An 18,076-nucleotide genomic window follows, 5' to 3' on the forward strand; every position below is an offset into this window, starting at 1 on the left:
GATAATTGTGAAATTGATACATTTATATGTTGGTAGGTTGCAATCGTCCTATCCAGTTTTTGTTACTTGTTGCTATTGACAATTGTTTGCTGGTTGGTTCTTACAATAGATAGATATATAAATAAATAAACAAATTAGAATAATATAAGAGACCAAACCAAACCAATCTTGAAAGAAGCGCGATTTTGTGAGTTTATTTATATCTAATAATCAACACATTTTATTATGATAATAATAATATTATTATTATTAGTTGAGTAAAATAATAAAATTATTTCGTATAAATGGACCTGATTGGCCGTGTATGTGTTGAAAGTGTAAAAAAACAGGTGAAAGTATTGGTGATTTTGCGTTAATGTGTATGTTTATGGTTACTATTGTGCTTAGAATCGTGGTGAATTGTTATAATTATAAATAATATTCGCCTTTATTGTTATTATTATTAACAGTATCAATAATAATAATAATAATATTAAAGTTAAACTTTTAAGTGTCATTATTAGGATTAGTGTTACCATATGATATCATAAAAACTGATACCCCAACTTGATTTTGATTATCATAGATTAATGATGATAGTGATGATGATGAATGAGCTTAATTAGTAGGTAGCTCGGAAGAACCCACGTTACAAGAGTAAATGTTTTACAGGACAATTTACCTCATATATATATAAGGTTTAGTATTATAATTGGTTAGGAAATTATTAATTTTGTAGGTAATACTACCGCTTATAGTAATAATATGCCACTGAATTCAGACTCTCTCCGAATAGGGGTAGATTGTTTCTGAAATAGGCAGCGAGGCATGCGTAATCTTGAGAACAATACGCTAAAGTAAAAGAGACGAAAAAAAATTTGTTTAAAATAATTTTCAAACAACGAAAAATGAAAACAAATCAGCAGCGGCGGCAATGAGTTCATAAAAAATAAAATTGATGATAATCATAACAAATTTATGTAATACTGTAATACAGTACACAGACAGACAGACGAAGACGATTGATCTAGACTACTGTAATCTCCTCTAGATTAGTTTACTTCATCATTCTTGTACATGGTGTAACAATATCCTACTAATAGTACTACCACTACTTACTGATACTGTGGCCCTCTCATATTCTTGGTAAATTAGATTATTACATATGACCCCTCCCCATTTCTTAAATTAGAAACAGGAAAAAATTTTCCCTTTTTTTTATTTCCCTCTTCCATCCTTCCTGCATGTCACGCTTAAAACCATAATCGAAAACAGACATTGTATAGCTCGATTTATGAATCATAACTTCCCTTCTGACCTCGGGACCAATGAGGCGGACCCGGTTGCCGTTCGTTATTTTAAAACTTTTGTGTGCGGTGTGTTGTGTTTTTGTGGCCGGAATTCCCAATCAGGAAGGAGGCCTACTGGAATAGGAAATATCCTTGCACGACCAATGTCAAAAATTTCTTTTTTTGTCCTGAAATAGATTTTCTTCTCTGTTTGATTGACGGTCAAAATTTGCATTAACTAAAAAATAATTTTAAACTGTAAATTAAAGCAGAAAATTTTTTTTATTCCATTCAGAAATTGCAATTCCCAATTTGAATTGACAAAAATTTTCTTTTTTTGCTAATCAGCTTTTCTTTGCATTATATATAGAACAGCCTTCTTCCCACTTTTTTATAAAAATTGTATTAGTTTTCTTCTTCTTCTTTTTCTTCTTTTTAATTCTTCATTAAATTCATTAATCTAACTTACAGTCTTTCGCTCATATCTACAATGCAATTCTCCACCGTCGCTTTATTCGCCACCATCGCTGCCTTTGTTGCTGCTGATGTCACTGAAACTGACTTATCTACCACTTTAGTTACTTTAACTGAATGTCCAGAATCCGTCACTGAATGTCCATACAGAGTTTCTACTTCTGTTGCCCCAGCTAACGTCACCCCACCAGCTAACGTTACCACTTACGAAGGTGCCGGTGTCAAGGTCCAATTCGCTGCTGGTGCCGCTGCTTTAGCTGCTGGTGCTTTATTAGCTTTATAAGTTTTTTAAACTATTAATTCATTTGTTGTTTTTAATACCATAAAATTCTTTTAATTCCTAATATTTAATTTTTTCTTAGAGTATTCGTTATCCTAATATATACCTTTTTGTTTTAATTAACTTATCTTGTAATCAATCTTGTAGAATTTGTATAACTTGCGATGATTAATTTAACTGTTGAATACAGTTGTTGAACTAAACAGTCTTATGGCAATGGCTAAATTATCAGACCTACACATTGAACGACAGATTTACGGTATGACGTACAACTTATTACTCACCTTCACATGAAAGAAATGGCTCATAAATCAACCCACCATTTTTTATTAAACTTGTTTCAAGGATGGAATATTTGTTCATTAATTTGTCCATTCGTTATCATTCTGACGCCTCGAAATAAGCTTTGCCTTTTTTTTTTCTTGTCAACAATATGCCAAACTATAAGTCTAATCATAAATGAGGGTGGTACCATATTACTTCTCGTAAGTTAAGACTAACCAATCAAAATAAGCGTTTAAGTTTAATTAATTCGGCCCCCCTGACTAATATCACCAATAATCAAATTCTAGAATTGTATTGATACTATAATTTGTTTCAATTTTGTTTTGTAACAATCCAACAGGCCGCAAAATAATTTTATTTTTCGTTTGAATGGTTTTGTGTGAAAAGGTACTCATAACGAAGTGGTGCGAGATGTTACCTAAATTGGATTGGTCAATAACCATGACAACCACTAATAACGGTCAGTCAACTACCTACTAAGAGTATAATGTAAATTAATTAATCATTTATATTAAAATATAACGTTTATCTCATTAAAAATATATGTCTAAATAGAAACTATATACCTAAATTAAACTTTTTCTATGACGAAGGAATTGAAACATATTGTCTTGAATTTGAACTTGATGACGACCCAAAATTAAAAGCAGATTTAATATAATTAAAAACATTATATCTTCTTCTATTTCTAACACTTCTCAGATTATTTCTTTTAACCATATTGAATTCTTCAATAGTACCATCTTTCAAATTAAATACATCATGTGAAATTGATTCCATATCAATTTTAAATGATCTATATTCATCTTCAACTTTTGGTGATTTCCAATTCTTTAAAGCTAATGAACTTATAACCACACTAACAGAACTTAACATCATAGCACATGCAGCCGCTATAGGAGGTAATATAACATTAAATGGTAAAAAACATCCCATAGCAAATGGTAACATTATCATATTATAAATTGCCGCCCATGCAAAATTAATTTTAATTCTTCTAAATGTAGCATTTGATATATGTAAAGCATTTAAAACTCCAATTAAATCATTATTATTACTATCATCTTCACTTCCAATTAATACCACATCGGCAGATTCAATAGCAATATCAGTACCAGAACTAATAGCCATACCAATATCAGCTTGAGCTAAAGCTGGTGCATCATTAATACCATCTCCTACAAAGGCAATACCAACATTTCCTTCTCCACCTAATCTTTGTTTAAGATCAACAATCACTTTATCTTTATGAATAGGAGATACTTGACTGAATATATTAAATGATGCGATACCTAATTCTTGACCAATCCTTTCGGCAACTTCTTTACTATCACCAGTAACCATTCCAATTTGATAATTTTCAAATTGAGATAAATATTGAATAATTTCAAATGAATTTTCTTTAATATGATCTGATAATTCTAAATATCCAAAATATTCTCCATTAATAACAACATATGATACTGTGTTTAATTTATTGACATTACTAGTTTCAAGTTGACTAATTAATTGAGGAAACATTTGTTCAACAACTTTAATATTTCCCACCAATACTTGATATTTAATATGATTTACTTGAATATTGGCACTTATACCTAATCCTGTCAATACTTTAAAATCACTAATCGATGAATTAAATACATCTTCTTCAAAATTAAGATTTAAATGGGATTTAGCAGCTTTAGTAATGGCTCTTCCAACTGGATGTTCAGAATTATTTTCAACTGAACCAACTATAGTCCACCAATCTTGTTCATTGATTTGACTATTGTTTAAAATCATTTTATAATTGGCTAATTTCATATCTCCAGTAGTTAATGTACCTGTTTTATCAAATAAAATAATATTAATACCACTAGCTTTTTCAAGAATATCAGCTCCTTTAATTAATACCCCATTTTGAGCACCAACTCCAGTACCTACCATAACAGCAGTTGGAGCAGCTAACCCTAAGGCACATGGACAAGCAACCACAATAACGGAAATAGCTATCTTTAAACAAACGAAATATTTCCCATTCTTTTCTTTGGTGAATGCTTGTGGAAGAGTATCAATATGATTTATATAACATATGATTAACCAGAATATAAATGTAGTGATGGCTAAGACTAATACACAAGGAACAAATCTTGCCGCAATATAATCGGAGAATCTTTGAATTGGAGCTTTATTAATTTGAGATTCTTTTACTAACGAAATAATTTGTTGTAATTGAGATTTTTTTCCTGTTTTTAAAACTCGAATATGAATTAAATTAAGTCCATTAATAGATCCTCCAATAACTTTATTACCTCTCTTTTTATGAACTGGTAAAGTTTCACCCGTAATGAATGATTCATTAATTTCAGATTCTCCAAATACAATCACTCCATCAGCTGGGATTTTCCCCCCTGGTAATACCACCGCAATATCATTAGTTTGAACAAGATCAATACTAATATTTCTAGTACTGAAATTTTCCATACTATTAACAATAGATCCATCATCTTTATCATTAATGATTTTTTCTTGTTTTGATGAGAATCTTTGCATTTCAAGGAATTTTTCATAATTATCAGTATCATTAATAATAGTACAATTAGTTGGAGTTAATGATAATAATTTTGATAATGCGGTTGAAGTTGCTCCCTTAGCTTTATTTTCTAACCATTTCCCAAATGAAATGAATAAAATTAACATACTTGAAGTATCGAATAATAATGTTGGAGGAGAATTTTCTTGTCCATACCAAACACTTAAAATAATCGATATAATTGAAAATAAAAATGATACCAGAGATGAAATACAAACTAATACATCCATAGTTGCATTTCTACCTCCATTTTTAACGAATGAAATGAATTTCTTATTGAATGTAGCCCCATTTCTAAATTGAACATGAACAGCTAAAATGAATTGTAATAATGATACCCAATATAAACCTGGAAATATTAATAAATCTTTCCAAAATTGATTATTTTGAGTATATGACATTAAAAGGATTGGAAACCCAAATCCTAAACATTGTAAGAAATTATTTCTCCAATAATTAATTTCCTTTATACGAGATAATAATTTTAATTGAGTGGCTGAAGATTGATCAATGGAATTGACAATCACAAATTGGATCTGTTCAGCTATACCATCCAAACCATCCACAAGATCTCTTACACCTACTAAATTTGGATTGAACGAGATTGATAATTCATCAATAAGATTATCACCATCATTATTGATTTCATCTTCTGATCTTATAGCTGCAATACTTTGAGAATTTGCATCGGTAACTAATGGAGCATTTGATCTATCAAGTAATTCTTTAAATGCAATATGAAAATTATGAATTCCAGGCAGGCTATTTAAATAGGCTTCGATATTATATTGTAGATGGGTTAAATCAGTTTCATTATTGATACCATAGATTTGTAAACTGATTTCATCTTCTTCTGATTGTCTATTAGTTTGAGTGGCGGAGTTTGAATTTGATGATGATGATAGAATATTTGTATGAAGATGTTTAGCATCAAATCCACAATTTTCAATGATTTCTATAATTTGATCTATTGTCACATCATTGGAATGTTGAACAAGTGCTTCACCTGTAAGTAATGAAACTGATACTTTTTCTATATGAGAAGTATTTTCTAATGCTTCAGTAATGGATGCAGAGCAAGCTCCACATGTCATACCTTGAATTTCGAATTTACTTTCATTAAAGGAAGTATCAACTTCAGTGTCACTGTTATGATTAATTGATTTTGAAGATTCAATTGTAACATCAAATCCACAATTTTCAATAGCTTGTTTTATGACATTAACGGAAACTGAATTAGTATGTTTGATCAATCCAGATTCAGTGACTAACGATACTGAAGCTGAATCAATGCCATTAATCTTTTCCAACGCCTCTGTTATTGATGCTGAACAAGATCCACAAGTCATTCCATCGATCCGTACTGAAGTGGCAATCAAAGGTATATTAGATTTAATCATAGTTGCATCAAAGCCACAATCCTCTATGGCAGATTTAATTTGATCAAGATTAACTTGAGAAGGATCAAATAGTATTTTCCCTTCTTCAGTCAATAATGATATCGAAATCTTAGCAACTCCTGATAAATGGGATAATGATTCTTGAATAGATGAAGTACAAGCAGCACATGTCATTCCCCTTATATGGAATAGCACTGTCGCACTCATGATTAGTTAGTCTCTATATGAACTTGACCAGATGAATATATGAATATATGATGATCAAACGATCTACCTATCAAGAAGAAGAAGAACAAGAAAGGAGTAACTGTCAAATGATTGTTCAAAGGTCTTGGCTGCCTTTTTCGTTTTAGTAATAAATTAAATTTTTTATGGAAATTTGCGGATAGCGAATTTATTTTTAATCACTTTTTTTTTTTATCTTTTCCATCTCTAAACCGAGCTCGGCACTAGTTTCAAAAGCAGTTAATTAATTAATTAAGATTAAATTAAATTAGGACATAATGATTCGATGTTATTATTCACCGTTAAATTATTATTATTACACATATTATATATATATATATTTATATACTTCTTTTTATACAATCTTACCATTTAATGAAGATGTAGGTGCTTCTTGCTTGATTCTTTGTTTCCGTTTTTCTTGTTTATTCTTACTTGGTCCAACACCATGGAATTGATGAGATAAATATTTATAAGCTTCTTTGGTATTCAATTCGTTACCAGTATCATCATGATACGATAACTTGACTTGAGGATTATAAGACTTAAGATGATCGTTAATAGTAGTACTGGTGGTTCCACCACCAGTACTGTTATTATGATTATTATTTCTGTGGTTTGTACTACGGTGAGCAATTTTCAGGGGTTGCGCCATTTCTTTAACTATACCCTTTTGATTTAATTTTTCATCTAATAACTTTTCAAATAATTCATTTCTCTCCAGTTTTGGTAGATTCATATAACTTTTATCAGATTCTAATTCTTGTTTTAAGATTCTTTCTTCAATTGAAATCTTAATTTTTAATATATCCGATTCTTTAATGGCTTCTTGACGATGTTTTTCTTCTTCCTTTTCTTGTTCACTACTTTGATGAAGAATATTACGTGATTGCAAAAATTTTAATGTAGATGCAAGTCCTCCTCCTCCAAATTGAGGGGTAGTTTCTTCATCTTCAATTTGATCTTCCTCGTCTTCTTCCTTCTTAACTTCTTGTTTAATATTAATGTCTGTATTATCCTCTTGTTTGATTACTGGTTCAATAGAAGATTCTTCCATCTTAACTTTAACCTCATCAAATATGCTATCGTCTGCTTCTTCTTTCACTTTACCATTATTTGAATCTAATATATTATTTGATAACGAAGCTAAGAAATCACTAGTATCATCAAATACGACTCCTTGTTTAAAATCATCATGTATTCCATCTTGAAGCTCTTGTCTTTTCACTCTCACGATTTCAGCCGCAATTTCTTCAGGAGTTAATAAACTTCGCTGTTTCTTTTGTTTATTCCTTCTGGCATCTTCTAAAGTTCTTTGTAATTCAATCTCTTCATCTTCAAAATCATCATTATTAAACTTTTTAAACTCAACTGTTGGTATTCCCTCTTCGTCTAAAACTTGTTTAACAACCTTAGATTTCGATTTGAATTTCTTTTTCATCTTTTTCATACTTATGGGTTTCTCCTTTGCATAATCATTGACAGTGTTTATAGAAGTGTTATCATTATCGTCATCGATATCATCAAACAATTGACCCAATTGAACTTTATTACTAGTCTTTACCGGTTGAATATCTTTCTTTTGATTAAGTGAAAGACTTGATCCTGCCTTAAGAATAACTCCTGACCGAATATCCTCATCCTCATCTTCTTCATTCTCTTCTCCAAATAAATTCGATGCCTTATAATGTCTTCCATTGAATTTTATACTCTCAGCTTCAGCCTTGTCGTCAAGTTCTTTCTTCAATTTTGAGCTTTTATTTAATCTCTCATTAGTTAAGACACCCCCTACTTCATCATCATCTTCTAATATATCACCATCATCTAATGTAAGTATATCATTATTATTCAAGTTTTGTATCTCTTTCAAACTATGCGCTATTCTAACATCGGCTACATTATCAGTTTCTGATTTCAGTAGAGACGATTTAGTAATCTTTGACTTTTTAGAATCATTGTTTCCTAAACTATTAAGCCAATCATCGGTATCTTCCTCTTCATCATCTAATAATGTCTTTCCTATCAATGCTTTCCTTTTTCGTGATTTTGACTTTGCATCTTCAATCCTCTGTTTAAGTTCATCTTCTCGTTTACTCTTCTCTATCCTCTGTTGATGTTCTTTAAAATTATGTATCTCATCATCCTCTCTCAGAACTGATTTATTACTATCAGACAATGGTATAGGAGCTAATCCAATCGATACTCGTAGTCGATTAGTTTCTTCAAGTGATATTTCATTTGTGGCCGCTATAGGTTGATCTTTCTTGGGTGTCTCTTCTTCTATCGGTATTGGAGCCAATCCAATTTGAGCCCTAAGCTTATTGGTTTCACTTATGGATAATGATATTTCCTCCACCATACCTTATCTTCATGAGCTGATCTGAGTTAAAGAAGTATTATAATGGTATAATTCTAAGTTAAAGGTCTTCTCTTTACTGATTATAATTTTTATATGCAGTATGTGTTTATCCTGCATATAATCGTTTGTTTACATTTAATTTTTAACAACTTAACAGCCAATGGATTTCGTGTAACACTCTTTGAAGGCTATCATTTACAGTCAATTTAACAATACTTATGGATTATCAATAAGTTAAAATGGTGGAAATTGAAAGAAATAGACATCTGATCTCTAATTTGCCTCCTCCTCTGTTGAAGATTTCTCAAGTTATTGGAACATCAGCGAAATCATCAAATCAATTTGCAGTATGTGATAATCTTATTGCATATACAGCAAGTGGTGGAGTAGTGGTTAGTCATATTAGTCCTGATGATAATGGAAGTACCATTTCACAACGATTCTTTTGTGCCAATGCAAATATATTGACTGATTATAAATCATCTCATGCTAGTTCTGCTAATGCATATTTGAATATGGCGTTTGCTGATCTAAATATTGGTTCTCCAAAGGAAACAATTATCAGAGATAAATATGGTTACACTATAGGTAACGATCCAATGGTATATAATGGAAGTAGTGGGAGTTATACAGGGAATGATTCAGGAAAAGTAGGGTCTGATGATATTGATTTATCTTCACCTTCTAAATTAAAAGAGAGAGTTAGATCTATAAGTTGTGTTGCTATATCTCCCAATAAGAAAGTATTAGCAGTTGGTGAAACAGGTTATCAACCACGAATATTATTATTTTCATTAGCACCTAATCTGTCAAATAAACCCTTTGCATTAATCTATGAACATTCATTTGGGGTTCGTAGTCTTATATTTTCTCCTGATTCAAAATATATTTGTTCATTAGGAACCATCAATGATGGATTTATTCATATTTGGAAATTACAACTCAATTCAATACTTCTTCAATCAAGTAACAGGTGCAGTACTGTCATAAATCAAGTGGTATGGCATGGTGATTCTATTGTAACTATAGGATTAAGGTTTATTAAAGTTTGGAGATTTCAAGAAGAAGATATTGATAATATAGTTTCCAAACCAAACGCGTTAAAGGGTAAAAATGTTATATTAGGTCCATATATTAATAGCAATTTCATAGATTGCAGTATTTCAAATGATGATGAGTTATTAATAATTACAGCTGATAATCAAATTCTTCTTTTAAAATTAGGAGAAGATCAAAGTTTAAATTTCAACTTGAAGCTTGTTAACTTTGGAAAAAAAAAAACACCACCATTTGAATTCAGTTCAATTCAAATAGACTATACCGGTGAAAAGGTTTGGTTTGGCATTGATGAAAGATCATTTGAAACTTTGTCAATCAATGAATTAACCATGAGTAGTCTATCAAATATTTCATCACCAACAGCAAAATCTAACAGTAGGTTCGGTAGTCCGACTAAGGAGAGAGCTGTTTATAAACCAATATTAAAGTTGGCTAACTTCTTACATGATCATCTTATTTATTTATCCGATTCAGAAGAAATAGTCTTATTTGACAAATCTACGAATAAAGAAGTGGTATTAGTAAATTCATTGGTTAAGAATTTGGGTGGTATCAAAAATGGTTATCTGAAAGAATTAATGATATTTTCCAAGGATGGAGAGATTAAGAAATTAATTGATCATAATGAACTTGAAACTGTATTGATATTCAAATTACCATCTAATGGAATAATTTCAAATTGTTTAACGGCGGTTGAGTCATTTAATAATTATATTGTTTTAGGAGATAAATACGGGAACTTGAACATTGCGGAAGTGAAAGATGGTTCTCACACAATTATATATAAAACAAAAGCACACTCATCAACTATAAATGAAGTAATCTACTTTGAAGTAGAGAATAATCAAATAATAGCATCAATTTCAAGAGATAGAATGATTCAATTTTTTTATAAGCAAAATGATGAAGATAATGAATGGGATCTTTTACAAACTATACCTATTCATAATGGTAATTTGATCAAGCTCCAATATCTGAACAATAGAGTATATGTATGTTCATCTGATCGTTCTGTTTCTATTCATAGGTTCGAAACTTCACCAAACTTACAACTTGTTCAAGAAAAGATTATGACTCTCAAGGCAAGTCCAACCAATATGAAATTATTTGAAAATGATTTAATCGTATCACTTAATGATCGTACTTTACAAATATTTGATATTTCAGATTCTTATGACTTAAAGGGAAATCTCAAGTTCACTAATGGTAAGAGTAATGAAAGCTTATTAGTTGAAAATTTTATTAATTATAAGAATTCTATCATTGTATCATCTTCAGATAAATCACTTCGAGTATTTAACTACGCTACAGGTAAGCCTATTAGTGTAGCATGGGGACATCTGGATACTATATTAAGTTTGGAATTAACTAACAACAATGAATTAATATCAATTGGTAATGATGGTTGTTTGTTTATATGGACTTTGAATGAAACTAGTGTATTTGATGATAGTGATAGATATCCTACTTCATCGGCCGATGATATTGAAAGTAAAACAGAGGTTGAAACATTACCTGCTAAAGTGATTAGAAAGATTATACCTACTTCCCCAGTAAGAACTATCCCAACTAAATTAGATCTTGGAACTAGGGACATAAGTTCTGCTGAATCTTCACCCACACCAAGGTTAACGGCAGCAACATTAAAGAGAATAAGTGCCAAAGACTCAGCCAAAAGTGAACTTGGTAATTCATTACGCGCTGAAGCGGTAAAGTATTCTTCACCAGTTAAACCAATACCAAAACCATCCACTCAAATAGGAACCGCTTCTCCGAAAACTATGCCAGTCAGATCACAAAGACATCTGATTGATTCTTCATCGCCAGTTAGATCACTTAAACCAGCGTATAACTACACTTCCCCTACTAAAGCATCCCCAGCAACAATTTCAGATCCTAAAATATTTGTTGATAAAGCACTTTCACATTTGAATTTAATTGAATCCAGAATCAAACAAGATCGTCTTAGTGAGGAAAATAAAGCTCCTCTCATATCTAAATTGAAAATTATTTTAGCTTTATTAAATGATGGTGAAGAATCTGTACTTACATTAAACAAAGATAAATCCAGAAATGATCAATTCAATGAAGAAGAATTACTTGAAAAGTATAGTAATAAATTACTTAATATATTTGAACAAAAGATTAATGCTACAAAATCAGATAATATATCTTCAACTTCAACTCCTAGTAATGAAAATTCCTTTGATGAAAATGACGTTGATTAAAAGATCTATATACAAACAAAATGCCACAATCAATTGGCAAAGGTAAAAGAAAATAAAATTCAAATAAATAAATAAATAGTTTTGATTTATATTATATGTACATAATGATTGAGTTTATCTCGATGATGGTTTTATAGAAGTAGATTCAATTGGATTCTCTTCCTTTGTAGCTTCAGCTTGTTTCCAAGGATCTGGTGTGGTAGATTCTTCAACATTTACTGGAGATTCAGTAGTAACTGGATTAGTCCTTTTTTCAAATTCTTCAGCTTCTCTTTGCGATCTATCTAATTCAGTAGCTAGTTTCAATCTTTGTTCTTCTTCTAGTCGATATTTTTCTTGGACCCATCTCTGATCAGCTTGTTGAGCTAATACTTTTATTCTTTCTTGTCTAATTTGTTCATTAATTAATTCTTGTAAAGTTGGAGGATCATATCTTGTTCTTCTTAACCATTGTAACCAAGGAGGTGGAACAGTAGCGAAATAATCAACTTTGAATAATTGTTCTTTATAAGGTTCCATTTTTCTTCTTAATCGTTGTAAATTCCCATCAATTGTGAATTCCCAATATGTATTTCCAAATAAATCATATCCAATAAAAAATCTCCTTCTAAATGGAATATCTCTTCTTGCTTGGAATTTATGTAAGAAAAGTTTCCATTGGGGATACTTCGACCTCATAGGGTCACTCATCTTGTATAAGTATGTCCTGTTAAAAGTTGGTATAAGGTATTTGAATGGTCTTTTACTTGTTTGTGGTAAATCAATCTTTTTAAAATAAAAAATCGTGGGTCGTGGTGATACCAATTACTTTTTTGATAGAGTGATGATACATAGGGAGAGTCCTTAAATTCGCAACCATATTCAATTCGACTTGATTCAGAAGGGGATATTCCTTTATCCTTAGGTTGTAATGACATATTTATGAAAGGGTGGTGTTATTGCTCCATTGTTGGTTTTGTAAATATTAGTTTTTGTTTGTGTATGCATTTATCGGTATTGAAATGTATTATACCTGGAAAAACTTTTCATCTGGCTTTTTATATTTAAGACTATTTAAAACAAAACTACATCGTCAAATGTCTTATCAAATGTTTTCTCAGTAAGTATACTTCTTTCTTAAAAAGTTTTGTTACTATCAATGTTAACTTATCAAAGTGTTTATAATATTATATCAATGGAATAATTTACTTACATGGTAGCGTCTACCGCTATAGTGTTATACTTATTGATTAGAATTAACATGATGAATATAGCAAGGAAGGTTTATAAACCTTTATCATGTGATGTTTAACCTATGGTTAACTTTAGTTTTATGATTGTTGAATTGTTCATTAGATTGATCAAATAGTTTAGCCACCACCATATTTGTTAAGATTAAATATCCTTATAATATATTCTCTAACACCACATTTGTTAATTAATGTTTCCATTAACATCTAAAGCTTATTTATATAATTTCCATAAATTCTTATCTGAATATATATTTTTATAGTCTTGATTAGTGATATTTTTATTTCCTACCATGTATGAGTATACTAATTTTAGAATGAATCTAATTTTAGACTGCGAAAAGAGTATAAAAGAGTCAACATTTTCATTTAGATTAATCCAATTTTATAGTTCAATCATAAATATTACAACAAATATCTCACCACATTTCTTTAACTCAAATGGATCAATATTTTACTTATATCATAGTGCCATTGTTGGTAACAGTTTTTGGTGTATCATCTTTTGGGTTATCATTTGCTAGAACCGTTTATACAGAAGGAAAAATTAATTCAATTTGGGTAATATCAGCAACTGGATTTGAAGATCATTCACTTTTAGGTTATATTATTGGATCTCACTTAATTGCCATAGTTATTTGTTATAGTGGTAATCATATGCTTGTACCTTTTGCTATTGTATCTGTTGCTCTGTCATTTATTTTAATGTTACTTAGCAGAATTTCAGTCCATAGTTTCTATAAAAGCACCAGTTAGAATCTAAATATTTAGCTTGATATTCAGAAATTTGTGATTTATATTTTTCAATATATATTTGTTTGTGTTATGTTTAAAAAAGTTGGTATAATGGTTCATATGTAAATGAATGTATGTAGCTGTTATAGCCATACTGACAAATTTTCCTATAAAAAGCATTGATTATCACTCAATTTTAATCTTTTCAAGTTTTATTTTCTTTCTTTGATATCGTTTAATTATACGCTCCAACAATGTTAACATTAACAACCCAATCAAATATGAATCAACCTATCGAAGGACCTTTCGGTATGATAGTAGTTATGGTAATAATCACCTCCTTGATTGTGTTTAGAATTGTTAATAGTGTACTTCACATCGTTTATACTGAACTACAAGATGCAAACTATGGCATAGGAGTTATAACCGCAAACACAACCAATAATTTTGTGATGTGTTATACTATCTGTTCATTTTCACTTTGTTTATTGATTTGTTATAAGGATCAATATGTTTTGGTTCCAGTTGCTGTTATGGTTATAGCACTGGCATTTTTACTAGTGTTTTCACAACGATTCTATACATGTAGAATAGTACATTAATTTAATCCATTTAATTATTCAATATATGTTGTTATTTCATGAATCGATTATTCAAGTAGATGTATGTAGGGGTAATATAAGCTACATTCATTATATAAAAGTAATTGCAAAAAGTATTTAGCAAACAATTTTTATCTAAATCCTGCATGTAGGGTAGTTAACTTGTGTGACAAAAGGGGAAGGATGAAGAAGAAAAATAAGTTAAAGTTTACAAAGAGGGTCATTTAGATATTAGATCTTTAAAGCAATTTAGAAGGATTTAGACTATCTATTTGTGAAGTTAGAAGGGATTAGTTACTTTCAAGTTAAGAAAGAAGAATTCAAGAACATACCAATTCAATTCCATTATTAAGGATAAATAATTACTTTAGTGGTGTGGTTGATATGAAGTTTGATATATAACCTACCAGAGTTAAATATAGAAAATAAGATATAAAAAGACATCATCATCATCATAAATCATCATTATCAAAATACATATGAGTCGACCCCACTCAGATTCAGTTTCAAGACTTAATAGAATATTACCTGTTCCTATTGAATTACATAATGATGAAGAAGATATAGAATCAGTTGATAATATTAATCGTGTAAATGGTAGTGGTGATAGTAGAAATAACACTCATCAAAGTCCTAAGAAACAAAAATTATCTCATATAACGAATGTTATGGTTGGAGAACATCATTTGATTGAAGGAGAATATGGAAAACCATATATATCATGGGCTATTAAGATTGTATTAGATGATTCTGATTATTCCTCGATAATAGTATATAAACGATATAGTGAAATTGAACAATTTCATCAAGATTTATTACATCATTATCAAAATACTAAGAGTACATTAATTCCAAATTTACCTCCTAAAGATAATTTTCTGATTGAAAGATTATTATTATCTAATAATTGGTTAGAAGAAAGAAGAAAAGGGTTACAATGGTTTATGAGTAATGTATTATTAAATCCTAAACTTCAAGATTGTGAAGTTATTAAAAAGTTTATATTAGGTTAGAGATGAGGAGGTGTGGAGGTATGAAGAGGTCGGGAGGTGAGGAATAATAGAAGATTCGATACATGGAAGAAGTGGAAATATAGTATGATATATATAATAAATAGTGTGATGAAATCACTATAAATAATGAATTTGTAATAATATGATATAATATTAAAAGTTAATATATAGAGATAATGTAGAATTGTAAGTAAAAGAAATGATCAAGTAAATAAATCCAAGAAGTATTATTAAAAATAAGGTAGGTTGATTATGTATGAAGGTTGCAAAAATGGCAGATCATCAGTTGGATAAGAGTTAGGGGTAGGGGTAGGGGTAGGGATAGGGGCAGTGTACAACTACTTGAAGTATCTTCTAGAAGTTTTACATTATAAATATGATAAGTCATTGCAAAGAAAGAAAACAAGGTTATAGATTTAGAGATAAGATGATCATCATCATTGATTAGATATCATGTCGGTTAATTAAAATACTCAGAAAAAGTTTAATTTGAATCATCATCATAAATAAGAACGGTTAAAGGTAAACAAATTAAAAAGAAATCAAGTCAACCAATTCCAACTCCGGACGGTTAATCTGTCATTATAATACGATTACGAATTATATAACTCAAACAATGAATATATAAGGTCCAAATAGGATAGGAGAGTGATGAACTGGCACCAAAATTAAGGAGGACTAGACTTAACCGCTTATGTCAAATAAATGAGATGACTACTTTTGTGTAACATTACTAATTATTTGGTACTATGTATTGTAGTATGGATGTAACTCCTAGATAAATTGGGGTCTGGATCTTATTTAAAGTTGACAAATTGAATCACATGTCCAGTCATGTGATTGACTTTTTATTAGTATGCCTCGGCCTAGACCATTCAAAATTAATAATTAATTTTAATTAATAATTATACTATCAGTACTGTACTGTATACAGTCCTGTATTCCGAAGTTAGGACTTTGAAAATTAAAAAGAAATTCTGTTCTGTTCTGAGATCAATAAGCAGAAATTTAAATAAACGGCCAAAACCAAAACTATCGAGAAATTTCTATATATAAGTATTTATAATTATCCTATTTCTATTTTTGAAATTGTATAATTATATGATATCAAGACTTGTTACATCTACAACAACAACAACAACAACAACAACATCTTTTAGACACATTAGACTTCCTTTTACTTCAAATCAGTTCATAAATTTTCATTCTTATCGAACTTTTTATCCTAGCATTCAATCATCTATAGATTTATCCTCATATCTTAATAATAACAATAATAATAATAATAAAATGGTTCATCACAGAGTTACTATCATTGGTTCTGGTCCTGCTGCTCATACCGCTGCCATCTATTTAGCTAGAGCTGAAATTAAACCAACCTTATATGAAGGTCTTTTAGCCAATGGTATTGCTGCCGGTGGTCAATTAACCACTACTACTGAAATTGAAAATTTCCCAGGTTTCCCCCTCGGTATTAATGGTTCTACTTTAATGGATCAAATGAGAGAACAATCAATTAGATTCGGTACTGATATCATTACTGAAACTGTGGCTAAAGTTGATTTTTCTTCAAGACCATTTAAATTTTGGACTGAATGGAATGAAGATTCAGAACCAAACACTACTGATGCTATCATTGTCGCTACTGGTGCTTCTGCCAAAAGAATGCATATTCCAGGTGAAGAAACTTATTGGCAACAAGGTATTTCTGCTTGTGCTGTTTGTGATGGTGCTGTTCCAATCTTTAGAAATAAACCATTAGCTGTGGTAGGTGGAGGTGATTCTGCTTGTGAAGAAGCTTTATTCTTAACTAAATATGGTTCTAAAGTTTATCTTTTAGTTAGAAGAGATCAATTAAGAGCTTCAACCATTATGCAAAGAAGAGTTCAAAATAATGAAAAATTAGAAATCCTTTGGAATTCTGAAGCTAAAGAAGCTAAAGGTAATGGTAAATTATTAGAATCATTATCAGTTTATAATAATAAAACTAAAGAAACTACTGATTTACCTGTTAATGGTTTATTCTATGCTATTGGTCATACTCCAGCTACTAAAGTTTTTGGTAATCAATTAGAAACTGATGAAGATGGTTATATTATTACTACTCCAGGTACTGCCAATACTTCAATCGAAGGGGTTTATGCTGCTGGTGATGTCCAAGATAAGAAATATAGACAAGCTATTACTTCAGCTGGGTCAGGTTGTATGGCTGCTTTAGATTGTGAAAAATTCTTATCTGATCAAGAATAAATTTTAAGTTAATTTTACATACATACATACATACATATATACATAACTAGATTTTTATCTTTTTTTTCCTTTCTCCTTATATAGCTTATTATTTGTC

At 30.1% G+C, this 18,076-nt stretch overlaps 9 protein-coding genes across 9 annotated transcripts; 6 read left to right on the forward strand and 3 right to left on the reverse strand. All coding sequences in view use genetic code 12, as the record gives it.

The window, feature by feature from the left end:
• Nucleotides 1-1,758: 1,758 nt before the first annotated feature.
• On the forward strand, nt 1,759-2,025 carry DFJ63DRAFT_332998 (uncharacterized protein; the record flags this gene model as incomplete). Its single annotated transcript, XM_064907775.1, has 2 exons — nt 1,759-1,882; nt 1,916-2,025. 2 exons carry the CDS (start codon nt 1,759-1,761, stop codon nt 2,023-2,025), a joined length of 234 nt encoding a protein of 77 aa, XP_064764852.1.
• Nucleotides 2,026-2,811: 786 nt separating this feature from the next.
• CCC2 (Cu(2+)-transporting P-type ATPase) lies at nt 2,812-6,951 on the reverse strand. The gene has a single exon (XM_064906730.1). It carries the CDS (start codon nt 6,484-6,486, stop codon nt 2,890-2,892), a length of 3,597 nt encoding a protein of 1,198 aa, XP_064764853.1. The 5' UTR covers nt 6,487-6,951; the 3' UTR covers nt 2,812-2,889.
• Nucleotides 6,480-9,037, reverse strand: DFJ63DRAFT_25183 (U4/U6-U5 snRNP complex subunit). The gene has a single exon (XM_064904438.1). It carries the CDS (start codon nt 8,861-8,863, stop codon nt 6,860-6,862), a length of 2,004 nt encoding a protein of 667 aa, XP_064764854.1. The 5' UTR covers nt 8,864-9,037; the 3' UTR covers nt 6,480-6,859.
• Nucleotides 9,038-9,102: 65 nt separating this feature from the next.
• Nucleotides 9,103-12,150, forward strand: DFJ63DRAFT_283092 (uncharacterized protein; the record flags this gene model as incomplete). The annotated part of the gene is made up of 1 exon (XM_064904694.1): nt 9,103-12,150. One exon carries the CDS (start codon nt 9,103-9,105, stop codon nt 12,148-12,150), a length of 3,048 nt encoding a protein of 1,015 aa, XP_064764855.1.
• DFJ63DRAFT_316782 (uncharacterized protein) lies at nt 12,115-12,883 on the reverse strand. Its single transcript, XM_064906731.1, has one exon. The coding sequence runs from the start codon at nt 12,838-12,840 to the stop codon at nt 12,265-12,267; it is 576 nt and encodes a 191-aa protein (XP_064764856.1). The 5' UTR covers nt 12,841-12,883; the 3' UTR covers nt 12,115-12,264.
• An 867-nt stretch (nt 12,884-13,750) lies between these two features.
• DFJ63DRAFT_316783 (uncharacterized protein) lies at nt 13,751-14,251 on the forward strand. Its single transcript, XM_064906732.1, has one exon. It carries the CDS (start codon nt 13,821-13,823, stop codon nt 14,133-14,135), a length of 315 nt encoding a protein of 104 aa, XP_064764857.1. The 5' UTR covers nt 13,751-13,820; the 3' UTR covers nt 14,136-14,251.
• On the forward strand, nt 14,243-14,716 carry DFJ63DRAFT_327195 (uncharacterized protein; the record flags this gene model as incomplete). The annotated part of the gene is made up of 1 exon (XM_064907626.1): nt 14,243-14,716. Exon 1 carries the CDS (start codon nt 14,369-14,371, stop codon nt 14,714-14,716), a length of 348 nt encoding a protein of 115 aa, XP_064764858.1. The 5' UTR covers nt 14,243-14,368.
• Nucleotides 14,717-14,872: 156 nt separating this feature from the next.
• DFJ63DRAFT_316784 (uncharacterized protein) lies at nt 14,873-15,905 on the forward strand. Its single transcript, XM_064906733.1, has one exon. It carries the CDS (start codon nt 15,196-15,198, stop codon nt 15,727-15,729), a length of 534 nt encoding a protein of 177 aa, XP_064764859.1. The 5' UTR covers nt 14,873-15,195; the 3' UTR covers nt 15,730-15,905.
• Nucleotides 15,906-16,994: 1,089 nt separating this feature from the next.
• TRR1 (thioredoxin-disulfide reductase) lies at nt 16,995-18,076 on the forward strand. The gene has a single exon (XM_064906734.1). The coding sequence runs from the start codon at nt 17,020-17,022 to the stop codon at nt 17,977-17,979; it is 960 nt and encodes a 319-aa protein (XP_064764860.1). The 5' UTR covers nt 16,995-17,019; the 3' UTR covers nt 17,980-18,076.

Source organism: Scheffersomyces coipomensis (genome assembly GCF_036884675.1).
Source record: "Scheffersomyces coipomensis strain NRRL Y-17651 chromosome Unknown DFJ63scaffold_1, whole genome shotgun sequence".
Classification (NCBI taxonomy): Eukaryota; Fungi; Ascomycota; class Pichiomycetes; order Serinales; family Debaryomycetaceae; genus Scheffersomyces; species Scheffersomyces coipomensis.